The sequence below is a fragment of the Lipotes vexillifer genome, unplaced genomic scaffold (genome assembly GCF_000442215.2).
Source record: "Lipotes vexillifer unplaced genomic scaffold, Lipotes_vexillifer_v1.1 scaffold1112, whole genome shotgun sequence".
Classification (NCBI taxonomy): Eukaryota; Metazoa; Chordata; class Mammalia; order Artiodactyla; family Lipotidae; genus Lipotes; species Lipotes vexillifer.
The window spans coordinates 74,634-95,536 of NW_006789373.1; the positions used below are offsets into that span (position 1 = coordinate 74,634).

General features: G+C 41.4%; 2 protein-coding genes across 3 annotated transcripts in view; one reads left to right on the forward strand and one right to left on the reverse strand.

The window, feature by feature from the left end:
• The window catches only part of SLC25A21 (solute carrier family 25 member 21), a gene marked incomplete at its 5' end in the record, with an annotated part of 63,068 nt that extends 60,222 nt beyond the window's left edge, over window positions 1–2,846 (forward strand). Inside the window, one exon of the mRNA XM_007462598.1 lies at window positions 1,577–2,846. Coding sequence (XP_007462660.1) covers window positions 1,577–1,638 — 62 coding nt within the window. The remainder of the gene's footprint in view (window positions 1–1,576) is intronic.
• A 1,591-nt stretch (window positions 2,847–4,437) lies between these two features.
• On the reverse strand, window positions 4,438–19,909 carry PAX9 (paired box 9). Of its 2 annotated transcripts, none has more exons than XM_007462589.1 (4): window positions 19,723–19,909; window positions 18,338–18,964; window positions 15,224–15,363; window positions 4,438–6,039 (listed from the first exon to the last, which is right to left on the reverse strand). In XM_007462589.1, the coding sequence occupies exons 1-4, from the start codon at window positions 19,724–19,726 to the stop codon at window positions 5,785–5,787; spliced, it is 1,026 nt and encodes a 341-aa protein (XP_007462651.1). In that variant the 5' UTR covers window positions 19,727–19,909; the 3' UTR covers window positions 4,438–5,784. The 2 variants fall into 2 exon arrangements, with proteins under 2 accessions (XP_007462651.1, XP_007462650.1); XM_007462588.1 differs by having other exon boundaries at window positions 5,768–6,039; window positions 15,224–15,366.
• Between the last annotated feature and the right edge of the window lie 994 nt (window positions 19,910–20,903).

The window sequence follows — 20,903 nt, forward strand, 5'->3', positions numbered from 1 at the left end:
GGACGCGCAGGCTCAGCGGCCATGGCTCACGGGCCCAGCCGCTCCGCGGCGTGTGGGATCTTCCCGGACCGGGGCACGAACCCGCGTCCCCTGCATCGGCAGGTGGACTCTCAACCACTGCTCCACCAGGGAAGCCCCCATCTTATTTGTATAACAGCCTTAGCAGCTCTATGTGGCTAATGATCAGGACCTCTCATGAAAGAAGAATCTTGAAGTCTGTGGTTTAAACTCCAAATATCACTAGGCTGCAAACTAACCCGATTCTCTGTGTTCTTGTCCTATATGGTGAACAGTTAATAAGAGTAAACAGGGCAATTACATACATATTAACAACCCTCTGTAGTGCATCCCTTTTTGTTTGCCAGAGCCAATAGGGCTACAGCAGCTGAGAGGGGCCTATTAGAGTATCTTCAGGGGTTAAAAATGAAAATTACAGGCAGATAATTATCTTTGGTATAAGGTTACACAAACATGTGCGGCCTGTAGATTAAAAAAAAAAAAACATATGGTAGTGTGTACAAAATAAGATCAAAATCAAGTTCTGTTTCTTTCTGTCAGAAGTCAGTCTTCTGTTCATGCAGCCAAGTCTTCTCTAAGTTGTACTCTGGATATTTGTCCACTTTTTTTTAAATTGGGCTTTACAGTGTTGTGTTAGTTTCTGCTGTTTGTCCACACTTTGACTTTGTAATATTGTTCACATAGACATGAAAGGATAGAGAGTATCTTAAAGGGCACAGGATATGTGCTATTTACTGCATCAGACAGAACACAAAATCATCCACGTGCAAATGCTTCTCCCGATGTCTAAGTATTCAGCAGCCTCAGTGCTTATTTTCCATATCATAGTCCTATTGACATATTACATAGCAAAGCCCTTTTGCAGCCAGTTATATAACTCTTCTCTTCCAAGATAAATGATGGTCTTATGACACTCAACCCCGACTACCAAATTTTCAAGTGCAGTCCGTATATATCTGAGGCAGATGAAAGGAATGAAGGCAACAAAAATCTGAGGCAACAAAAGGAGGTTGAAAGCTAGCTAAGTTTTGAAATACAGATTTTAAAAGTACTCAGAAGCTATTTTTCACATTGTAATCCAGTTTGAAAGCTGTAAGAGAAAACCAGGCTCATCCATCAAGCACCATCTTAGAGATTTCCTTCTTGAATGCAACTACAACAATGCTAATTATAAACTGAAAAAGATAAATCCTTCGCCTACATATAACAAATCTGAAGGTTTCAGTTCGCAGGAAAGCCACATGCCCTTACATGACTAAATGTGTCTGTATTTACTTACTTTTAAAAATTAAAAGTGCCTGAAAAAGAATCTGATGAGAAATGATGAAAGTTACAGAAACTCATGGGGAAAAAATGTAGTTAGAGACTCAAGATGGTCTTGATTTCGCTCTGAGAATTTTCCACAGTAGTTTTCTGTGTGTTGGAGCTTGAGAAATGATGATTCTGAATGGCTTCTGCCTGATAGGCTGCATCGGACTCCAGGGATTCAGAAACCCAGTGGGAAAGACAGCACAATTTCACAGGACTTGGGATAAAAAACAGCTCTTTTCTTTTCTAGGTGGTGCAGTGATGCTGCTGGTTTATGAATACACCTATTCATGGCTTCAGGAGAACTGGTGATTGCCTACAGAGTATTTTTCCCCCTTGTGATAATGGATATTCATTATACGGCACCATGAGAAGGAGAGAGTATCGATCAGCTGAGCTGATACAATGATAAATTATAATTATACAATTATACACAATTATAGAAGGCAAAAGAGTTTGTTCAAGAACAAAACCTATTTTGATACTAGTTATCTCTAGACAATTAGAAACCGTCGTTTTGGTCATATCCATAAAACTGTGAGAAGAAAATTACTACTATGAAGCAATGAGGTATATAAACTGAATATAGAAAAATAGCATGAAATCAGATATATCTCATAAAAGCAATATAAATTTTATGATCTGTGTTCCTCTTACAAGGCTTCACAAGGAAAATTCATTGTGTTGATGATTATTTTCCCCCAAAAGGTCAAGAAGTGCTTAAAAGTGAAAAAAAATTAAGCCAAAATTTAAAGTTTTTATAAGGAATTAAATTCTTCCATAAGTGGTATTTAATGATATACAAGGAAAATATTTCTAAAGTGTATCAAAATGACCTTTTAAAATTTTATGTTAAAATGTGAGTTTGTTGGTTTCTTTTTGTAATAATACTCATCTCAGATATATTTTCCTAAATCTACTTTATACTTTTCACTGTTGGTTAATATTTTAAAATCATGATATTTGAAGTCTTTTATGACAAATATGACACATGAAATTATATTAAACTACTTTCCCTTTGAAAACAAATTTTAATGCTGAAATATTTTCGTGCTAAATCACAAATTCGAACCACTCCTTGGGCCCATTTGTGCTATCTGTACTTGCATCAAATACCTTTGTTCAGAACTCTTACCTATGCCATTCTTAAAAATGATGTTTAGAATAAAACTAAATTTCTAGATTATTAGTTTTAAGTGACGGTTTCAGGTGTGGAGTCAACTAACTGCAGTGTTAGAATATGTATTATGAAGGGGAAAATGTTTCAAAGGAGAAGTACATTCTTAGCATTTCCAAAGATTCCTGTACTAACATGCACTCCAAAAACTATCTCCTTGGCGTTGATATAACCAAACTTAACTTAATTTTATATATGCATCCTGAAATGATGCTGCTTCAGCAGCTAGAGTCAACAAAAATACCTGCATGTTCTAGATGGCACCTGTTCTTAACTACTACAAGATATTTCTACCATGAAGCTGTGTCACTAAAACATTTTGAAAATAAAAAATGAAAGATAACATAGTAATTATTACTTTTTATTAATTTAGAGCATTTAAAGTATAAAAATAAAGGCTTTTTGACATACTGTATATACATACACAGCCTTCGGTTGTACATCCTTTCCAACGTGTTTTTTAATTTATATTTCAGCCCGGTATTTAATGAGGGTCGTTAAAAGTAGGACAAAACAAGAGAAATAAGAATGTGTCTGTTGTCCAACTGCATTCTATCCTTCAGGTAATACTCTTGCCTTCTGTGAAAGAGAGCACTGCCTGCATAGAGGCCATGAAATTGAACCTTTAACCTCTCCATGTGGATGGGATGGAAAAGGATCTCTGAAGAGTGCATTTGCCAGGTTAAAAACACTTTTACCCCCTAAGAATCAGAGGAAATATGTCAACAGTAACCAATAATAATAATGTTTTAAAAATCAAACCACCCCATATCCCATCCCACTTTCCTTCTCTCATTTTTAAAAGTAGCTTTAAATCATAATGTGCTTTAAATAGCCAATTGTATTTGGGCTTTCTCTTTTTCAGTTTACTCCATATGAATTCACTGTTGCTAAGAAAAAACCTAGGGAAAAAAAGAAAAGGAAAACTTTGATACTATTAATATTAGATTTTTAAAGATACAAGAACCGGAAAAAATATATAAATAGCATAATAACAAGAGATTTCTTAATTTAGATAAAGAAAATAACATTTAGTTATGTTTCCATACAAACAATTGATATTTTTTAAAGACTCCTAATAGCCGCCTAAAAACATCTGATAAGGAATAATTCTGTACCTTATGTCAGTTTTTCTGCATGGCAGGAGAGTCCCTGTACAGTGTGGTTTTAAAGTCTCCACCAAAATATTGGACTGGTATTTTGTTCCATTCGGTTTATAGTCTATTTTCTCACCAGACTGGGAACTCCAGATGTCAATAGGAGCTTTACAAGATCAAAGGAAGACTACGGCCCTGAGAGTTCATCTGCTTCTTCTGCTTATTCTTCTCCTGAAGTTATAATCCTCTGTTTGCAGCACTGAATTTCGGTTGCTTTAGAAATAAATGCAGTTCAAAGCTCTCTATGAGATATCTGCTGCTTGAAAAAAGCAGCTCCTCGAACATAAGCTTGTGTGTCAGAAATCTGCTTACTGTTTATATCCTGGTGATTTGAAAACCTAGCTAATCTAGCCATCTGAGTTTTAGATGAGGCCATGAAACCGATGTGACAGAACTGGATTGCCATGTGGGCTGTGCACAGCACAGACCGGAAGAAATCAAAATCACCTAACGAACGCATCTTTAACATCCATATCTAGTGATGTGCCCTGTTAGTTATTGCACAGAGTTAATACCAAAAAACAGGCAATATATTAATTTTCCAATAGATGAATTGTACCAATGTTTTAAAAACGTATTTTCAAGCCTATATTGCCAAGCAGGAAGAACTTTCTAAACAGAAGCAATTAAAAGTGTAGAATTTTGCCCAAGAAAATCAACTGTTTTAAAATACAGCACATAGGCACATGCTCACACACACACAAACACACACACACACATACCCCTCAGCTCTATGATTAACACTAAAGTGAAAAACAAATTGGTTTAGAAAGATCCATCAGTTAAACTGTGTCCTGTAACTCCAGAAATGAATAAAGGGAATTTTTAAAAATTAAATAGCATTTGTATTTCTAATACCACCACCAATTTACCTACACGTGAAACATGCTTCTGTACAACAATGTAAACTTCACAGCAAAGCCATTTTTACATTCATTAGAGCAGAATTTTCCATTGTCTTTAAATTACAACGTAATTTTGGGCTGAGATTGCTGAACACACAGGTAAGCCAACAATAACAGTACAATTTAGTTTCACAGTGGTTTTCTTAACATAAAGTTCATTTTAAGTGTCTTTGCAAAGCATTTCACATTAAACTTAAGTTTCTAAGTGACTTCCTGTAGAGCCTTGTTCAGATATTTTCCACCCTCTTGTCTTTATATGCTTGGCATGTGTGTTGTTTGATTGGGATACAAAATGGGAGACTGGCTTGTTTTATCTGTGTTTTGAGTCCTCTGTTGTAGAAAGAAAATGTCCTTCATGAGATGTCGAAGCCTTCACTGCACACACAAAATCTGGGGCAAGTCCAGGTCCAGGAGCCTGAGCAGCCCACCACCAAACAGAGACAAAGACATTGCCGGAAAGTCACCTTGGCAAAAAGAAAGGAAAAAAATAGAGAGGGGTGGGGGCAGGGGAGGGGCCTATCCCATGGAATGAAAACACAAATGCACCAGAGTCCATATTTACAAACTAATAGAAAGTATAAACATTACTGTATTTGGAACCAAGTCAAAACACCAGGAGGAGCTAAATTCAGATATTGCTTAAGTTATACATATATTTTCCAACAAAATATGCCATCTGTTAAAAATAAACAACGGATCACTCAAGTCAATTATTGATTGGTTTCCTAATGATGAATTAAGGATTATTTTGTTACCTTATTTGATTAGAGGGTGTAGCATAACTTTTTCTATACCTATTTTATTGATTTTGCAAAATCTCAACAATTGCACATTTCAGAAGTTCAGGTTGATTTAGAATAAATATACACATGTGGTTTTACCAAAGACTAGTTTTAAAAGTTCCTTAAGCCCTTTGAGGGGTGCAGGTTTCTTCACTATGTTAAAACAGTGTGTGGCCAACACAAACGTCTCGTTCAGTCCTTAACATTGCTTTTGTTTTTAACTCCTACAGTCATGTCAGGTGTTCTGTGAGAGAGAAGTTATGGTAAGAGATATTTAAGTGTCATCAGCACAGAGGATGTGAGTCCGTAAAGCCAGCTTTCGAGGCAGGAGGGTTGGAGGGCAGAGGGGTGGGATCCGAGACCAGGGAAGAAGGGGAGGGTGTGCTGAGAAGGGGCAGGGGGGACTCGGGTGAAGCTGCGGCAGACGGAATCTCCCATCAGAGTGCGGAAGCCGTGACAGAGTGGCTACCTTCTCGGGCTGCCTGCATTCCCTTGAACGCCAGCGACGCGGGAATGTCACAGTTGTGGGGGGAAAGTGGGGTGCCACTGGCATGTTGCCACCCGTGTCCAGCAACATAACCAGAAGGAGCAGCGCTGTAGGTCATGTAAGGCGACACTTGGGCTGGGGTAGGATAAGGAGCCATGCTGGATGCTGACACAAAACTGCTTACAGCTGGGAGACCATTTGGTGCCTAAGAGGAGTAGGAAAAGAGAAGAGGTGAAAATAATCACATTAGAGCGGTTGACATTTCACGAGTTCTAAGAAAGAAGCAGAATGTCAGTTCTGAGTAGTAACTAACAATATTCTGACCCTACTTTCTGATTTTTTGTTGTTGTTGTTTAGACTTGACTCTCTTTATATTCTAAATGCATTCACAGTCTTGCTACTTAGACATATTCTTTCCACAAAGATTTTGAGGAGGCTACAACCAGAACATTCACAGTACTTGCTCTTGCTACTTGGAATTATAGGAAGGAAATGCAGGGTGAGAAAAGAATTAATTGTGATGAAGAACTCTTAGAATCCATTCAGCTCTCTCTGCCTTTGTCAACCCTCCCCGTACTTCAGTTTTGTTTGACTCTTTTGTTGAGGCATTTGTGAAGGGCCTGGTTGGTATAGCTTTCATTTCCAGTAAAGAAGGGCAGAGTATGGGCTGTCACTTTAGAAACTCAAAATGAGCGTGACCTTTGTTAAATAAAATGTGGGCCATATTTTAAAACGATGTTGAAAATGCTTGTTGGACGAAGGACATGCAAAATCAGGCAGTGTGTCTAGAAGGGTTTTTTAATGACAATTGGGAGTATATTTTCCAGAGCTATTTTATCAAAAAGGAAACTGTCAGAATATAAAAGAATCGCATATGCCTGATTTTGAAATTGGAAAATTTGCTTGCTAAGTTTTAGGGCCCTGTGATCTGAATTTTTAGAAGCCACATGGATAAATCTCTTGAAATGAATTTAAATGTAAAATGTTAGCTTGCAAACAAAATGCAGCAACGCTGGCAGGCAAGTCTGCCTAGCTATTAACAACACCCAAAACACCCTGATTTCTAATCCTCATTCTGGCATGAATACTCGGCATCCTTCTTCAACTAACTTCATTTTTCCCCCTGAATTTCTACATTGTTGGGGCTTCCCTGGTGGTGCAGTGGTTAAGAATCTGCCTGCCAATGCAGGGGACACAGGTTTGAGCCCTGGCCCGGGAAGATCCCACACCTGGCAGAGCAACTAAGCCCATGCGCCACAACTACAGAGCCTGCGCTATAGAGCCCACGGGCCACAACTACTGAGCCCACGGGCCACAACTACTGAAGCCCGTGCGCCTAGAGCCCAAGCTCCGCAACAAGAGAAGCCACCGCAAGGAGAAGCCCGCGCACCACAAGGAAGAGTAGCCCCCGCTCGCCGCAACCAGAGAGAGCCCGCACAGCAGCGAAGGCCCAATGCAGCCAAAAAATTAATTAATTAATTAAATTTTCTTAAACATTTCTACATTGTTTAGAAATAAAGAAAATCCTGTTTCCTGGTAGTGATGTGAATAAATAAACATATCACCATATTTCCTAGTGAAACTATAATGTAAATAATAGAAATATTACCCATAAAACCAATTTAAGCCTTAGAGGTAAGAAAAGCAGACATATGTTGGATACTTTTTCCAATTCAGTTGCAACACAGAAATTGTTTTCTAATTTAATTCATTTGGTTATTATTTTCACTTTCACATCTATGAGAATGCAACAGTGGGGTCTCAAAAATGATTTTCTCAATTTAGAGTAATGCATGGAGAATATATACATGAACGTGATTTAACACTACTTGTGGATTTCTGACAAAATAAAAATAAAAGTAGAGGAGTTAACTTTGCGTAGTTCTATAAGAAGACACACCTCATGTTCTTTTTGTCAGAGTGCTTGTTCTTTGAAAAATGGGGAAGAGGAAAGGAAACTGAGGTTTCCTGAATCTGTCCTATGTCCCAAGCACTAAGAAATATCCAACATATTTTATCGAATAATTGGAACTAACAAATTGTATCTCATTTTAACCTATTGAGTTTATAATAATTATAAGATAATTTATAATGAGTACAATGCGATGTTCAATTGAAATTAAAATGTGTTACAAAGGATGATGCTTTGTTTTTTAACAAAGAAGCCATTGCACATCACTGTCGAATACAAATGAAATATTATCCTCTTTTTATACAAAAGAATATAAATTAAGGAGTTTAGCCATTTACCCTAGGCCAATCAGCAAGTCCATGGCCATGTGTTAAAAGAAATTATCATCTCTGTCTGCTGCAGGATCCTCTGTAGCAAATCATGCTACTCTTCCAGACAATTAAAAGATAGATACAATTTAATTTCAAACTAGAGCATCTTTTCTGGTAAAAGATCCTTTCCTCTTCTAGAACCTGATTCTCATTCTTAGATCCTAATTCTGTTTCTTAACTTCTAAAAGAAACTCTTTTTCCTTCTTTCTGAAAATGGCTCATTAGAAAATGGCTCAAAAAAGATACACTTTAAGGCTCTCAACAGATGAGTATGAAGATAGACAACTGTCAAATTGCAGAAGAAATTTAGCATTGCATAGAGATTTTATTTTCCCAATAACCTAAGAGAAATTAGTTTGGAAAGGGATTGTTCCACTTCAGTTATGGAAAGGTGCTTACATCTATATTTGGCCTCTTCCATTCTAGCATTAATTAATATTTTATACTATTTGTGCCAATGTGCACCAAGAATCATAAAATAAGAATGTTAAGGTTGAAATTACTTCCAAAATAATGAAAACCTGTGCTCAACACTTTCCAAGTACATAGGTTAGATTATTTAGTATAATACAGAAACAGCGTATTGTTTAGTAATACATTAGCAGAAAAAAATGTATTGGTGAGTTCTATTTTTCATCACAGCTAAGTTTTTCCTATTCTTTCTGTTTTCTTTATATTTTTTCTATCATTCAACATTACATTTCTCTCTGAAATACTTGCTTTGTTATAGTCCCTTTCCCTTCCTTAACACCCTTGCCCTTGGAACCACTGCTCTCTGATGTGACCCCCTTTATTTGGGGGCTCTTCAGCCATTCTGATGTAATGTCCACAATCCCTTACATGGGTCCACTTCCTTTTGCCCAGAGATGTTCTCCCTGAGGAGCCAGGCTGGACTAGACTCTCATTTTAGGTAATGCTCCTAGGATTCGGGGGGAGGGAAAATGTTGGATTTAGGCTCTTGTTACCTTCAGATGCCTTACTTACTCCATAACTACATTTGTTTGTCAGGTGTAAAAAACACTAAGAGTTCTTTCCAGATTTGTCCATTTTCTGTTAAGGCAAACGTTTTTCATGATATTAGTCCTATTAGTATGAAATATTTCAAAGTTCTCTAAAATCTGCAATATATTTAGAGTCATTTTAGTGATGTGGGCCCCTCTGTACTGCAGAAAGGAAAGTTGGGAAGGGAAGCTCAGAGAGGTCTGACATACTTGTCTTGTAGAAAAAGGCAAGGGGAGGCTAATAAAGTGCTTAAAAGAAAAAAAAAAATCTTTAAAAATAGCTCTTAGCTTTCCCTCAGGTTCAATTATGACCTAGATTTGGGGTGGAAAAGTTTTGTCTTAATTTCCCTTTTTACTTTTAAAGTTCAGATTTAGAAATTTTTTAAAACCAGCTTGAGCAAGATAAGAGAACAAGCATGCTTTAACTGAAACGTACCTGCCACCTTCACTATTCATGCATTCTAGTAACTCAATAAACATCAATTTTCTCACTATTAATTTTGAAACATGACATTAGTAAAAGGTATAAATCTCTACCAGGTAAAGTCATTGTTATTTATGATGCAATCACTGAAAGAGTAAAATTTTCCACCACAAAGGAAAACAACTACAGGTAGCATTGATGTTTGTTTGTTCTTTCCAATAAAAGACTACATGACTTAAACTTCCCAAATCTGTTTAATGTTTTCAGTGAAGGGCATGTAATTAATCTGAAAAGCTAGTTAGGCTGAGTAGAGACTACCAAATGTACACCATAAATATAGTGGGAGCAAACATGCTAAATTACTCTATTTAATTGGATTGTAAATATGATTTATAAATTGACCAACATATGAAATCCCCAGGGAAGAGTAAACAAATTTTCCAAATGAAACCCCAGCAATGGGCATGTAATGGAAATCTCATTTTTGAAAATGACTTTACCTAAAGATTCCATAAATAAAACCTCAATCCATCAATGCTTTTTCATGTGGATCTTCCATGAAAGCCCTGAGAATCCTTTCCTCTAAAGAACTGTACAAGGGTCCTCCCTAAGGCAAACTATCTTCTACCTAATGTTGAGAACGAGATTTACTAATACAAAATAAAATAGACCAAATTGTATACCCTGGAAAAAGTAAGTTCCTTGCTCTGTTGAATGTTTCTAGAAAAAGATGGATTTTTATCCCACTGACATTAAACGAAAGAGTCCGGAAAAAATACATAAGATGCAATGCAGTCTAGTTAAGGTCATCACAAGAGAGAATGAAAGTACGAGTTTTCATTGCATTTGTTCTAAAATGTTAGCAATACAGATTTGCCAGTTTTCAAAAATATTCCTAAGTGAATATGTCGAGAAGCTATAGTGGCAGAGAGCTAGACTGTAAACAATTTGAGGACAGGGACTTGTCTTTAATCATCTCATATCCCCACAAAATGGGACACATTATAGGCGTTTCATAATCATTTGTATACTTAAGTTAGTGCAGCCTTTTGAAAGCAAAAGATGTGTTGCTTTTGCTTTTAAAAAACAACAACAAGAAAAAAAAACAAAACTGGGCACCCTTTATCACAGAACAAGCATTACACTTTAAGTAAGCAAAATGAGTAAAGCTGTTGAAAAGGTAAATAAAAGTTGTAACCTAGCTATTTCATTATTTGATTTATGGTCATTCCATTTATTCCCCACCCCCACCCCCAGAGAAAATGGAAATGCATTAGTATCCAAACACTTGTGACCGTGAAAAACTGGTATGACAACTGTCTGGCAATTAGATGTTATAGACTATTCTTCAGATGCTGGTAGTTGTCTACTCAACATTTTTTCTCCTGAAGAAAATGCAAATAGCAGTGCCAAGTCTTCTATCTACAGTCTTTCATCCACTCATCAGTTCTACCTGGTTCTTCCCTTATGACAAAATCAGTTTACCTTGGCCTTATAATAAAGTAGGTTCAGCCACATAATAGAGATGTGCTTCACCTAGAATTTCAACCTCAATATCATAAGCAAGAAAAAGCTTCAGATCTGAAAATAAACAAGATTCTCTCTCTTTTTTAAGTGAAATCATTTTTCTGACTGCTGTTCTACCCTTCTTAAGTCGTTATGCAATAACCTAGTAAAATAAATCTGACAAAATGAAATGACGGTTGTAAATATGGTTTCAACATTCATCCAAAAGGATCTTAATTATGGATAATTGCAGATCTAAATGTCTCTAGGTAATGGAAAGCTGCTACTTAAAATGTTTTTCTAAACTTTATTTTTCCAAAATGTTATTAAAATTGATGTAGCCTTGAAAAAAATTTAAATCGCTTTTTTTTTGTATTTTATATGACACATTTTAGCGATACATAATCTTTAATTTTGTTTTAAAAATAGTTAAAAGTTAATCAGGTCAAAGAATATTTTTCATAATAAATAACATGAATTTCAAAGACTATTGGCATTTGCCTAAAATTGCATTCTCTACAAAATTATAAATTATTTAGCACAAAGTTAACTTTGTTTCATACGAAGAAAAATCCACGGCAACTTCATTTATATTTTCACAAGAACAGTGTGTCTGCAAGGACAGCCAGTTTGTTAAATAATGCACTAGAAAATTATATTCAGGATGCTGAAATACTATCTTTATTTCAAATACAATGTACAAATGAATGTTTCATAAGAATTTCAGATTAATTTATGTCTCCAAATTAAACTCTTTTCACATCTCATTTAACTCTGAACTTTTTCATAAATTCAAGTATTTATAGACTATTCTCCATTCCTGAGATCTCAATTTGTAGCTAATTTTATATTAAGCTTGCTGTCTGAGTTGATGTATACTACCCCAAAATGAAGATACTCAAAGATTATAAATCTACCATTCAGATTACTTTAATTAGAGTACCAGATATTCATTTTTTTCTGAGAAAGCATGCCCAATTATACAAAGAAAATTTCAAGAACTATACAGCTGTTTATAAACTGTTAGAATGAGGCATTAATTCACTAAGTACCATGTATAAGGGTAGATCTATTCCAACCTCATGTTTCTCTGTATGTTTTTGTTTTTGTTTTGTTTTGCCATGCAGTTGCATTCAAGAGAGGTTTTACACTTTCCACAGAAAAGGACCAGCGATTAGGAACCAGAGAACATTACTGTCATTCAGAGTTAGATGAGATTAAAGAGTTCTAGCCCAATATTAAATGTGGGTGAAAAAAGCCAAAATAAATATCCTTTTTCTTCTATCCTCAAAGATAGACAGACAATAAGGACTTCAGAATGGCACTATAAAATATCAATTGCAGTGTAATATTAAAGTGTACAGTTTGAATATTCTAAACTAATGTTTTAAAAACAAGATAGATGTGTGCATAAGGTTCTAATTACTAGCAATCGGGCATCTTTCTTTGCAGTTTAAGCTGAAAATAGAAACTCTAGATTACAGTAATCAATAGAACCTATGATCAGTTGTCAAGTCAGCCCCTCTGGTAATTTTACAGGTATATTCTGACAAAGGATTATGCTCTAAATCCTATAATCCTGAACCCTTGATTTCCTCCTTTATATACTAAAATGAAACCGAGATTATATAATACTACACTATTTAATAACAACCATAAATGCACTAAAAGTATTATGTGCAAAAATTTTGAGAATTTTTTTTTGCCAAAGAATTTCAATTTTTGTTTATAATACAAATAGAGAAAAGTTTTACCTAAGTTTACACTAGAGTTGTGGAAATGTACATATGCTGATAACATTTTGAAAAATTAAAACTACCCTTTGAATATTTGTAGGAGAAATGCATATATGTATGGAATACACACACAAAACACACCTTACATTTGCATGTTTGTTTATGAGCAAGTTTTAATGTATAATTTTACCCTCAAGGAAATCAACATCTAAATTCCAAAACTGCTCACAAAATGACACAGTCTAAGTGTATGTGTCTACTTAGCACACCTTCAGCATTAAGTACTATTTTGATAATTATCATAGAGTAGCTACTGATTTAATTATGCACAGAAATTTTTCAAGTTTTGATATTTTACATCATTTGTATTATCTTGCTACATGGCAATGCAGAAGATTAGCATATTGCCATTAAGAACTTTCCAAATGAAAGTTTGATACAAATGTCTTTTTCTTCTGCAAAAAATTTTAACTTGTCCTCAAGCATTTAGAGCAATACCTATTTGGCCACTTATTTAAGTTACTTACTCTTATAAATCTGATAATTAAGTGACTTGATATTCACTGTATAAAATGTAATGGATTTTTAATGTTCAGAATATACAGGATAGATTACTTGACACAGTGTTCTATTTTTATTTTAAATTGATTAGTTTCATTTTGAAGTGTATGTATTAACTAACCATTTCTAAACAAGATAATACATTAGGTCTATAATTCAAGGGAGTAAAAATAAAAGTAATCATAAAGATTTTTGGATTATGACGCTACTTTATATATAAACTGTGTTCATCAACTACATGTGGGAATTAGAGACCTTTATTTTCAACTCTGTACTTCACAATGTTATTCCAGGAAATGAAGACCCAATAAACATTACTGAGCACCAATTAAATGCTTACTACTCTGTATGCTAGGTGCTTTATAGATGCTCTTTTGTTTGTAACAAAATACCTTGACACTTTTTGACTATGAGCTGGCTGACCAAAGTATATTCTGACAAAAGAAAAAAAATCTTGTTTTTTGAGTCAATCTCTAACGCCATTTCTATCAGGGTAATATTTAATGAATGCCTACTATGTGCCCGATGGTTGCATTATCTCATTGAAATTTCACGTCTCTTGAGGTTGACCCTATTATTTCCCTGTTTTATAGATGAAAAAGATGGAGGCTCTAAAAGGTTAATAACTTGAGTAAGTGGCAGTGGTGCCATTGTACATAATGCCTCTTCTTTACGAATTACCTGCTCTTCTGTGGAAGGTAGTGACAAACTTTCTTACAATTTCTCTTTGGCATTCTTTACAGTAGAAGGAGATTCAGGAAAGGGACCCTCCTTCCTTGCTGCTATTTTCTGTGATATTTGTCATGGGAGAGCTACTAATATATATGGAATTCTGTTTTAACAAAATAAGGGAGGAAAGAGGAACTTGAAAATGGGGTTTGTTAGGGAAAATAAAGACTAGGATTTTTTTTTCCCAATTGAATAAACGTTGCAAGTTCCATTGCGCTTAAAAAGTTTATTTTAACAGATAAGAAAACATCAAAAGTTTTAAGATTTCAAAATAATAAAATGAAAACTGGGTATTTTGAGGCTTTGGAATTGGAGTTTGGTATGAATAAATTTGCAAACCTACACAGGTCTGCTCAAAGAAACCTTACGCTGCTTTAACGTCCAGGTTTGTTTTTGTTGTTGTTTGCTTTTTTGAGAGCTTTGAACTCCTGACTCCACCGTGGTGATGAATATAGACTCAAAACTCTTGGGCTTTTGTTGTGGTGGTTGCTTAGTTTTTCTCAATGGAAAAAAAAAAAAAACACGGGTGTTTTAATTTTTCTTATGGAGAGTCGGAGGAGGGAGAGAGGGAAAGAAAAATTAAACGGTCCACAGCCGGTCCGTATAATTTGAGGTTTTCTCACTAACCTCCCTGGGGAGATTACGACGTGACCTTTAATCGGGAAACGGTAACTACGCAGTTTATCTGCTTGCCCTTTCCTCGCCGTCGCAGGACCAGCCACGCGCGCCCGTTCTCTGGGAGCCGCGGACCGCCCGCGCGGGAGGAGCCGCAGCGGCGCGCCCTGGGGCGTGCAGACCGCTCGTCCTGCGCGCAGCTGGGAACCCACGGCCGCTCTCCCGGCCCCTCGGAGGCGCCTTCCCGGGTAAGTGTACCCCGACGCGAGCCGCGGAAAAGGCTTCAGGCGCGACCTCCCCGCACCTCCAAGGGCCAAGCAGGCCCGGAGGCGCTTCCAGGGCCGCGGGGGTCGAGGCCTCACTACGCCCTCGCGGGTCCGGGCCTCAGTCCCGCCCCCATCGCCCCGGCCTGGGGCTTGTGGTCGCCACGGGGAGTGGACCTGGGTCTCTCCTCGGTCGAGGTTCCGAGAGGGGCCCGGGGCCTCCGTCGCCCGAACCCCCGCGGCCCACCCGGCGTGGCCCTCGCCTCCTCACCTGAGCGTACTTGGCTTCCTGCTCCAAGGCCCCCTTCTCCAGCCCGTTCACCGCGTGCGGGGCGGCGGCGGGGAAATTGCTGCGGCCCAGGCTGCTCCACTCCTCCACCTTGGGGCTGTGGTAGGGGGAGCTGTCGCTCACTCCTGGGGAGGAGGAGAGGGCGTCAGGCTGGAGGGCCAACCGCGCGCCCCCCCCCCGAGACCGGCTGCGAACCCGCGAGCGCGAGGGCTGCGACCTCTGCCGGGCCCCTGCCCTCCGCCTCCCAGGGGTGCGGGAACGGCCCCTCCGGCCGGGAGCCCAGGGCCCGGCCAAGGTGACTCGCCTCGAAGTAGGCCTCTCCCCGCCCTCTCCCCCACGCCCGCGGGAAGATACGTTTTTTCTTTTTCATCCGGCCTTTGATTACCTCCTCCCGTCCTCGCTCCCCCGGGGAAACGAGTAGAAGGAATCTGAGAATTTTCCCCCAGTTTTCCCAAATCGGGGAAAGAACCCGTGAAACTGGATGCGCCGTTCTCCCCATTCCTAAGCCACGGTCCCAATCCTGACCCGGGGTCGACTGGGGTTCGACAAAAATCTGAGACTGGTGACAACTGAAAAGGGAGAGAGGGTCTCCCAGGCCTAACCGCGCCTATGCTGGCTCTCAGAGACATCCAGAAAAGTGCTCACTGTGCTGTGGAGATCTAGTACTTATGTCAACAGATGGAACAAAAAACCTGCAAAGTCCTTTGCAAACAAATAACTAAAGGATGCCCACAATATACATGCAAAACATAGGTGCACAGGTTTCTGCCTTCCGTATATGCCTACCTTGTGTGAGACTACCCTTGATGCTCTATCTCTACACGTTAAATACATGAGGTTATGTGCATATGACTTAAAAAATAAATACTACAGTTACCACTGTAAATGCCACCAGTGTCAGAGGTAAGGTTATCGGTTTTCTTTTTCAATGAAACAAAGGGTTAGGATAATTAAAGTATAAGTATTTTGGAAAAGAAGTAAAGCCATCAGCTCTCCTTTATGTTTTTAATAGAGATGCAAAGAAAATTATACGGGCGTAAACTGATTACCACGATACCTAGAGGTGTACATATTGAATCACTGGCATCTTTGAGTGAGCAAGTAGAATTTTAAAGAGAAGATATTTGAAAACTATGAGCAGTTGGTCTTTGGGACCCATGGGTGGAGGACTGAATGAAGTTTGACAAAGCCACTACAACTTGATTTTAAATACTTCCATCTGATACAGTGCTTCAAAGGGGCAATCATTTTGTAGAAACGATCATTGGTAGAACTAATCATCTTATATTCACAGATTTGTCAGAAACCAGGTTGTTTAAAGCTGGTATCCAGAATCAACAACATGTAGAATGAAGAGTTGCTCCTCTCCATAATCTAATACTTTTTCAACTGACATTTGGTCTGATTGTAGGCTCCCTAGGGAAGAAAAGTTTTCTTTTCAACTCTGTCAGTCTTTTTTCACTATGCCTCCCCCTCTCCAAAGAATTAGATTGTGTTCCAGTTTGCACCAGGAAACTGTATTTTGGCCCAGAACTGCCAGTCTCTTCTTGCCTTGCCAGACAAAAGGCAATCGGTGGGCACAAGCCTGAAGTTATCTTAAGAAATTGAGATCCCCCTGCGCGCCCCCATTTCTGCTGATCTCACACTTTCCCATGAACCGGGGCTTCCTTTAAGTGTCAGTGAGGTCAGTTTATCCTATAAATCAAGGGCAAACTCTCTTCAAATAAAGCTCCAACCAGCTCCGAACAAGACAAAACCAGGCTCTTAGAAGGATCTTGTAAAGTCACAGTCAGAAAACAAGAAGATGAGAATTCAGGGCTATGCTTTAATTATTTAAAAAGATAATTGTGCCAATGTGGTGGCAACCGAGAAAGGCAGGAAACAATTAAAGGAACTATTTCCCCTTTTCCTATTTAATTTTTCCTCTGCTCTTTTTAAACTTCTGGCTGAGAAATTAAGAAGGTAGGCTCTTTATCTCTGCATTATTTAAATTCTGCGTCTACCGCATTTTTTACTTTCTTTTCTCCCTACTGAGGAAGAAGTTAACGCTGTTTTTGTTTTATTTTGTCCCGTTTTAACAACGCAGTAAAAGAAAACAACCTCGGGTCTCCTGCGGAAGCCCGACTAAGCACAGGGGCTCGAGGAATCGTTCTTAGCAAGCAGAAAAGACACTCACCACACGCAAGGTCAAGGGTGAGAAAGGAAAGGCACCACTGAAAACGTGCAGGGACTAGATGTCCACTCACATTCCCGGGGACTGGGGGACCCTAAAGGGAAGCGGCAGGCGCGGGAAAAACGGGAAAGAACAGAAAAGAGGACAGCATGGAATCGCCGTGAATTTTCTCTTCATCACGGCAGTGGTTGGTGCCACTTCCTAAGACATAGATGTAGTGAAATCTGTTAAGGTAAAAAGTGTCGGGGGGGAGGAGGGGGAGGACAAAGAGAGAAATAAAGCAGAAAATTAGTCCCAGAATGAGCAATGCTGTAACACGCAAGTTACTAGTAGTAACTTCAGGACCTCCGTTTCCGAGGAAAATGAAGTGAAGCATAAGAATGAAACCAATTAGGTGACATTTGAACTTCCTGCCTGAGCAAATTTGGTCTGATTGCTAGAATGCAAGAACACTGCAGTTTCCACAGGGTGCCCGACTCCTCGCGGCCGCATCTGATCCCCAAACAAGCTGCCCGCAGCAGTGTCTGCAGCCGGCAGCCCCACGCCTGCTCGGGCCTCTCCGGCTGCGCCCCAAGTCCGGCCCCGGCGGCGCTCTCCAAGTGAGCGAGCTGGTCTGAGGCTGCGGCGGCGCGCGAGGCGGGGGAGGGTGGAAAATGCGAACCATGTGTCGGGGATGGGGGGATGCTGTGGGTCTGGTTGTTTGAGATGAGGCAGTAGACTGCGTGTGGCAAGGAAACGAAGGGCATGAATTTCACGTTAATGAGATCAGGACACCCCATGGGAGGGCCCCTTACGTTCCCAAAGTAAGAAGCCTCAGGCGGTGGGATAGACGCGGGCCCCCCCGGAGGCCGCAGATACAGAGACCCCGAGAGGCTGCGGAGGGAAGCTCTGCACATACACACATCCGGTCCCCGAGCCCTTACCTTGGTCGGTGATGGAGCGAATGCCCAGAATGTCGGTGACGGAGTGGGAGGAGGGCCAGGTGCGCGGCATGGCCACTGAGCCGGGGATGGCGGGCACGCCGGGCGGCGTGGGTACCTTAGCCGCGGCCGCCGTGATGGGGCTGGGGTACGAGTAGATGTGGTTATAGGGCAGCGCCGGCTGCGGCGCCGGCTGGTGCTGCTTGTATGAGTCGTAATGGCCCTGTTGGGCCAAGTTGCCGATCTTGTTGCGCAGGATGCGGCTGATAGAGCTCACCGAGGGCACGTTGTACTTGTCACACACGCCGTCCGCCAGTAGGCGGTCCCGTATCTCCCAGGCGAAGATACCGGGGTCCCTCTGCTTGTAGGTCCGGATGTGCTTAACCACAGTGGGGGTGGTGACCCGAGGCTTGCTGCCCCCAATGGCCCCTGGCAAGATCGAGCCTGTCTCATTGTAGCGCGCCAGGATCTTGCTGACGCAGCCGTGCGAGACCCGTAGCTGGCGGCTGATGTCACACGGTCGGATGCCCAGTTGGGCCAGCTCCACTATGCGAAGCCGGATGGCGTTGGGCAGCGGCCTCCCGTTCACGAATACTCCTCCCAGCTGGTTCACCTCCCCGAAGGCTGGCTCTGCAAAACGAACACATGGCGCGCGGGGACGCGCATCCGCAGTTTGGGACAAGCGCTTGCCACTCGGCCTCCGCGCGTGTCATGGGACAAGGCGGATACACCCGCCTCGGACTAAGGACCCGGGCTTTCACCAAACCGTAAGGTCCCCGAGGCTTGAGGAACGGCCGCAAATCACCGCGGTCGAGTCAGACCCTCCTCCCTCATTCCGGTAGTGCCTGAGGCCGCTACAGACAAATGTAGTGGTGAGACGCAGGGCCTCTCCGAGTGCTCAAAAGTCTCCGAAGCAGGCGGGGAAATCGGTCTCGACGCCTGCAAGCGGCTCCTTCTCGCCTACTCGGCGCTAAAGTCCTTGTGCCGCTCCCCCTTGATCCCCAGCGCCCCGCCTTGGGACCTGCGCAATTAGACAAAGTCTAGTCTTTTTTTCTGGTTGGCGTTTTTTCCCCCCCGTGTCTGCGTGTATGTGAAACAAAATTTGGTCCGCAACTGGGACCGCGGGGCTTGCTGATGCAACCTCTCCCTACTCTTGAAATCAGAAAATGGCATCAACAGCAGCAACCCAGTAGCCCGCGTTCAGACTGAGCTGCTGTGCGTCGCTGACCCTTAGCGTGTTCCTACAAGTTGTAGGAACACGAGCAAAGTCAATAAGGAGAGTGTGAGCGCTCAGTGGTGCGCGCCCTCGCGCGCCCTCCCTCCCTCCCTCGCCCGCTCGCTCCCTCCCTCCCTTCCCGGTTCTGACAGCGTTCCCCGCCGCCACTCACCCATTGCTCCGAGCAGTACACCAACCGGGCCCCAGATCCGCACTCCCAGAAAGAAACTTTTCGCGTGGCCTCAGTGGCCCGGTGTGTTGCTCCCCTGGGCCGGTGCCTCCGCGTCTCCCCGGGAGGAGGCGGCGAGAGTGCAAAAGGAAGGAGTAAAAGGAAGTCTGTGCCCCGATGAAAGAGGCTTGAGTTCTGCATTTCAATCTAAGCAGCAACGTGGGCTGGGCTGAGCGGGGCCGGGCGGCTCCGTCTATCACTCACTAGGGACACGCCCCCAAAGAGGAGGGCCCGAAGGCAAGCTGCATGATGATTGGTTTGGTCCGTTGAGCGACAACACAGTCCGGGAAAGTCCTTCCGCTGTCTCTTTCAATCTTGCTCAGCACCTGGGTGACTAAATACAATGAAAAGAAGTGTTTGACACCTTCCCAGGGGCAGCGCAAACAGACAGCAAAGTCAGGCTGTTAAAAATGCTGAATAAGCAAATGAAAGCGTTTGGTCTGAATATGAAAGACTCGAAGGGAGAAGGAGCTGAGAATACTTCTTTGGGGGAAAGACGGACATCTCAGAATTTAACTTCAAACTCTGGGTGGGAGGTGAGCGCCACCGTCTTTGATGGTGATGATGGTGAGCGTTCTCAGAATAGCCTGTCCTGTAAGCCTCGAGGGGATATCAGGAGAGGTTGGCTGTTACCGGCGGGTCCTACCGCACTCCAGCCTACGCCAGGTGGCCAGAGCCCAGGTGTGAGAAGGTAGGCCCGTCGGAGAGACGAGGAGAATTAGGGGAGACCAAGCCAGAAATGGAGGCCTTTGTTTCCACCAGGTGGAGACCTCTCCCCCGGCCTCATGACTAACGCCCCGCAACAGTCTCTAGGGAGTTCACCCAGGAGCGCGGGGTAAAACCCTAGCCTAGACTTCAAGCAGGAAAGTAGCCACACGCGGCTAAAGCAAGCGCACGTCAACGTCGACCAATTGCCAGCGCATGGGGCACTCTCTGCGAAAGCCAGAGCGCCGCAGGGCTCAACCATGTTGCTGGTCCGCTGGCCCTTGGTGCCGGCCGAGGTTCTCCGGTTTTCCCCCACCAGTGAACCACTGCAAAGGGCTTTTGTTTAAATATGAGAAAGACTTGGTTCCAAGAAGGTGAACACTGAGCCTGCACATGTATGTGATTCTCACGTCTTCTGA

Bases quoted from the DNA above. Each gene is read 5' to 3' on its own strand.
- PAX9 (XM_007462588.1), bottom strand. The intron at 15,367-18,337 runs GTAAGGGCTCGG...CCTCCTCCCCAG, and splicing joins TCGCTCCATCACCGACCAAG to GAGTGAGCGACAGCTCCCCC. The intron at 6,040-15,223 runs GTGAGGAGGCGA...TACTCCTCTTAG, and splicing joins AGGAAGCCAAGTACGCTCAG to GCACCAAATGGTCTCCCAGC.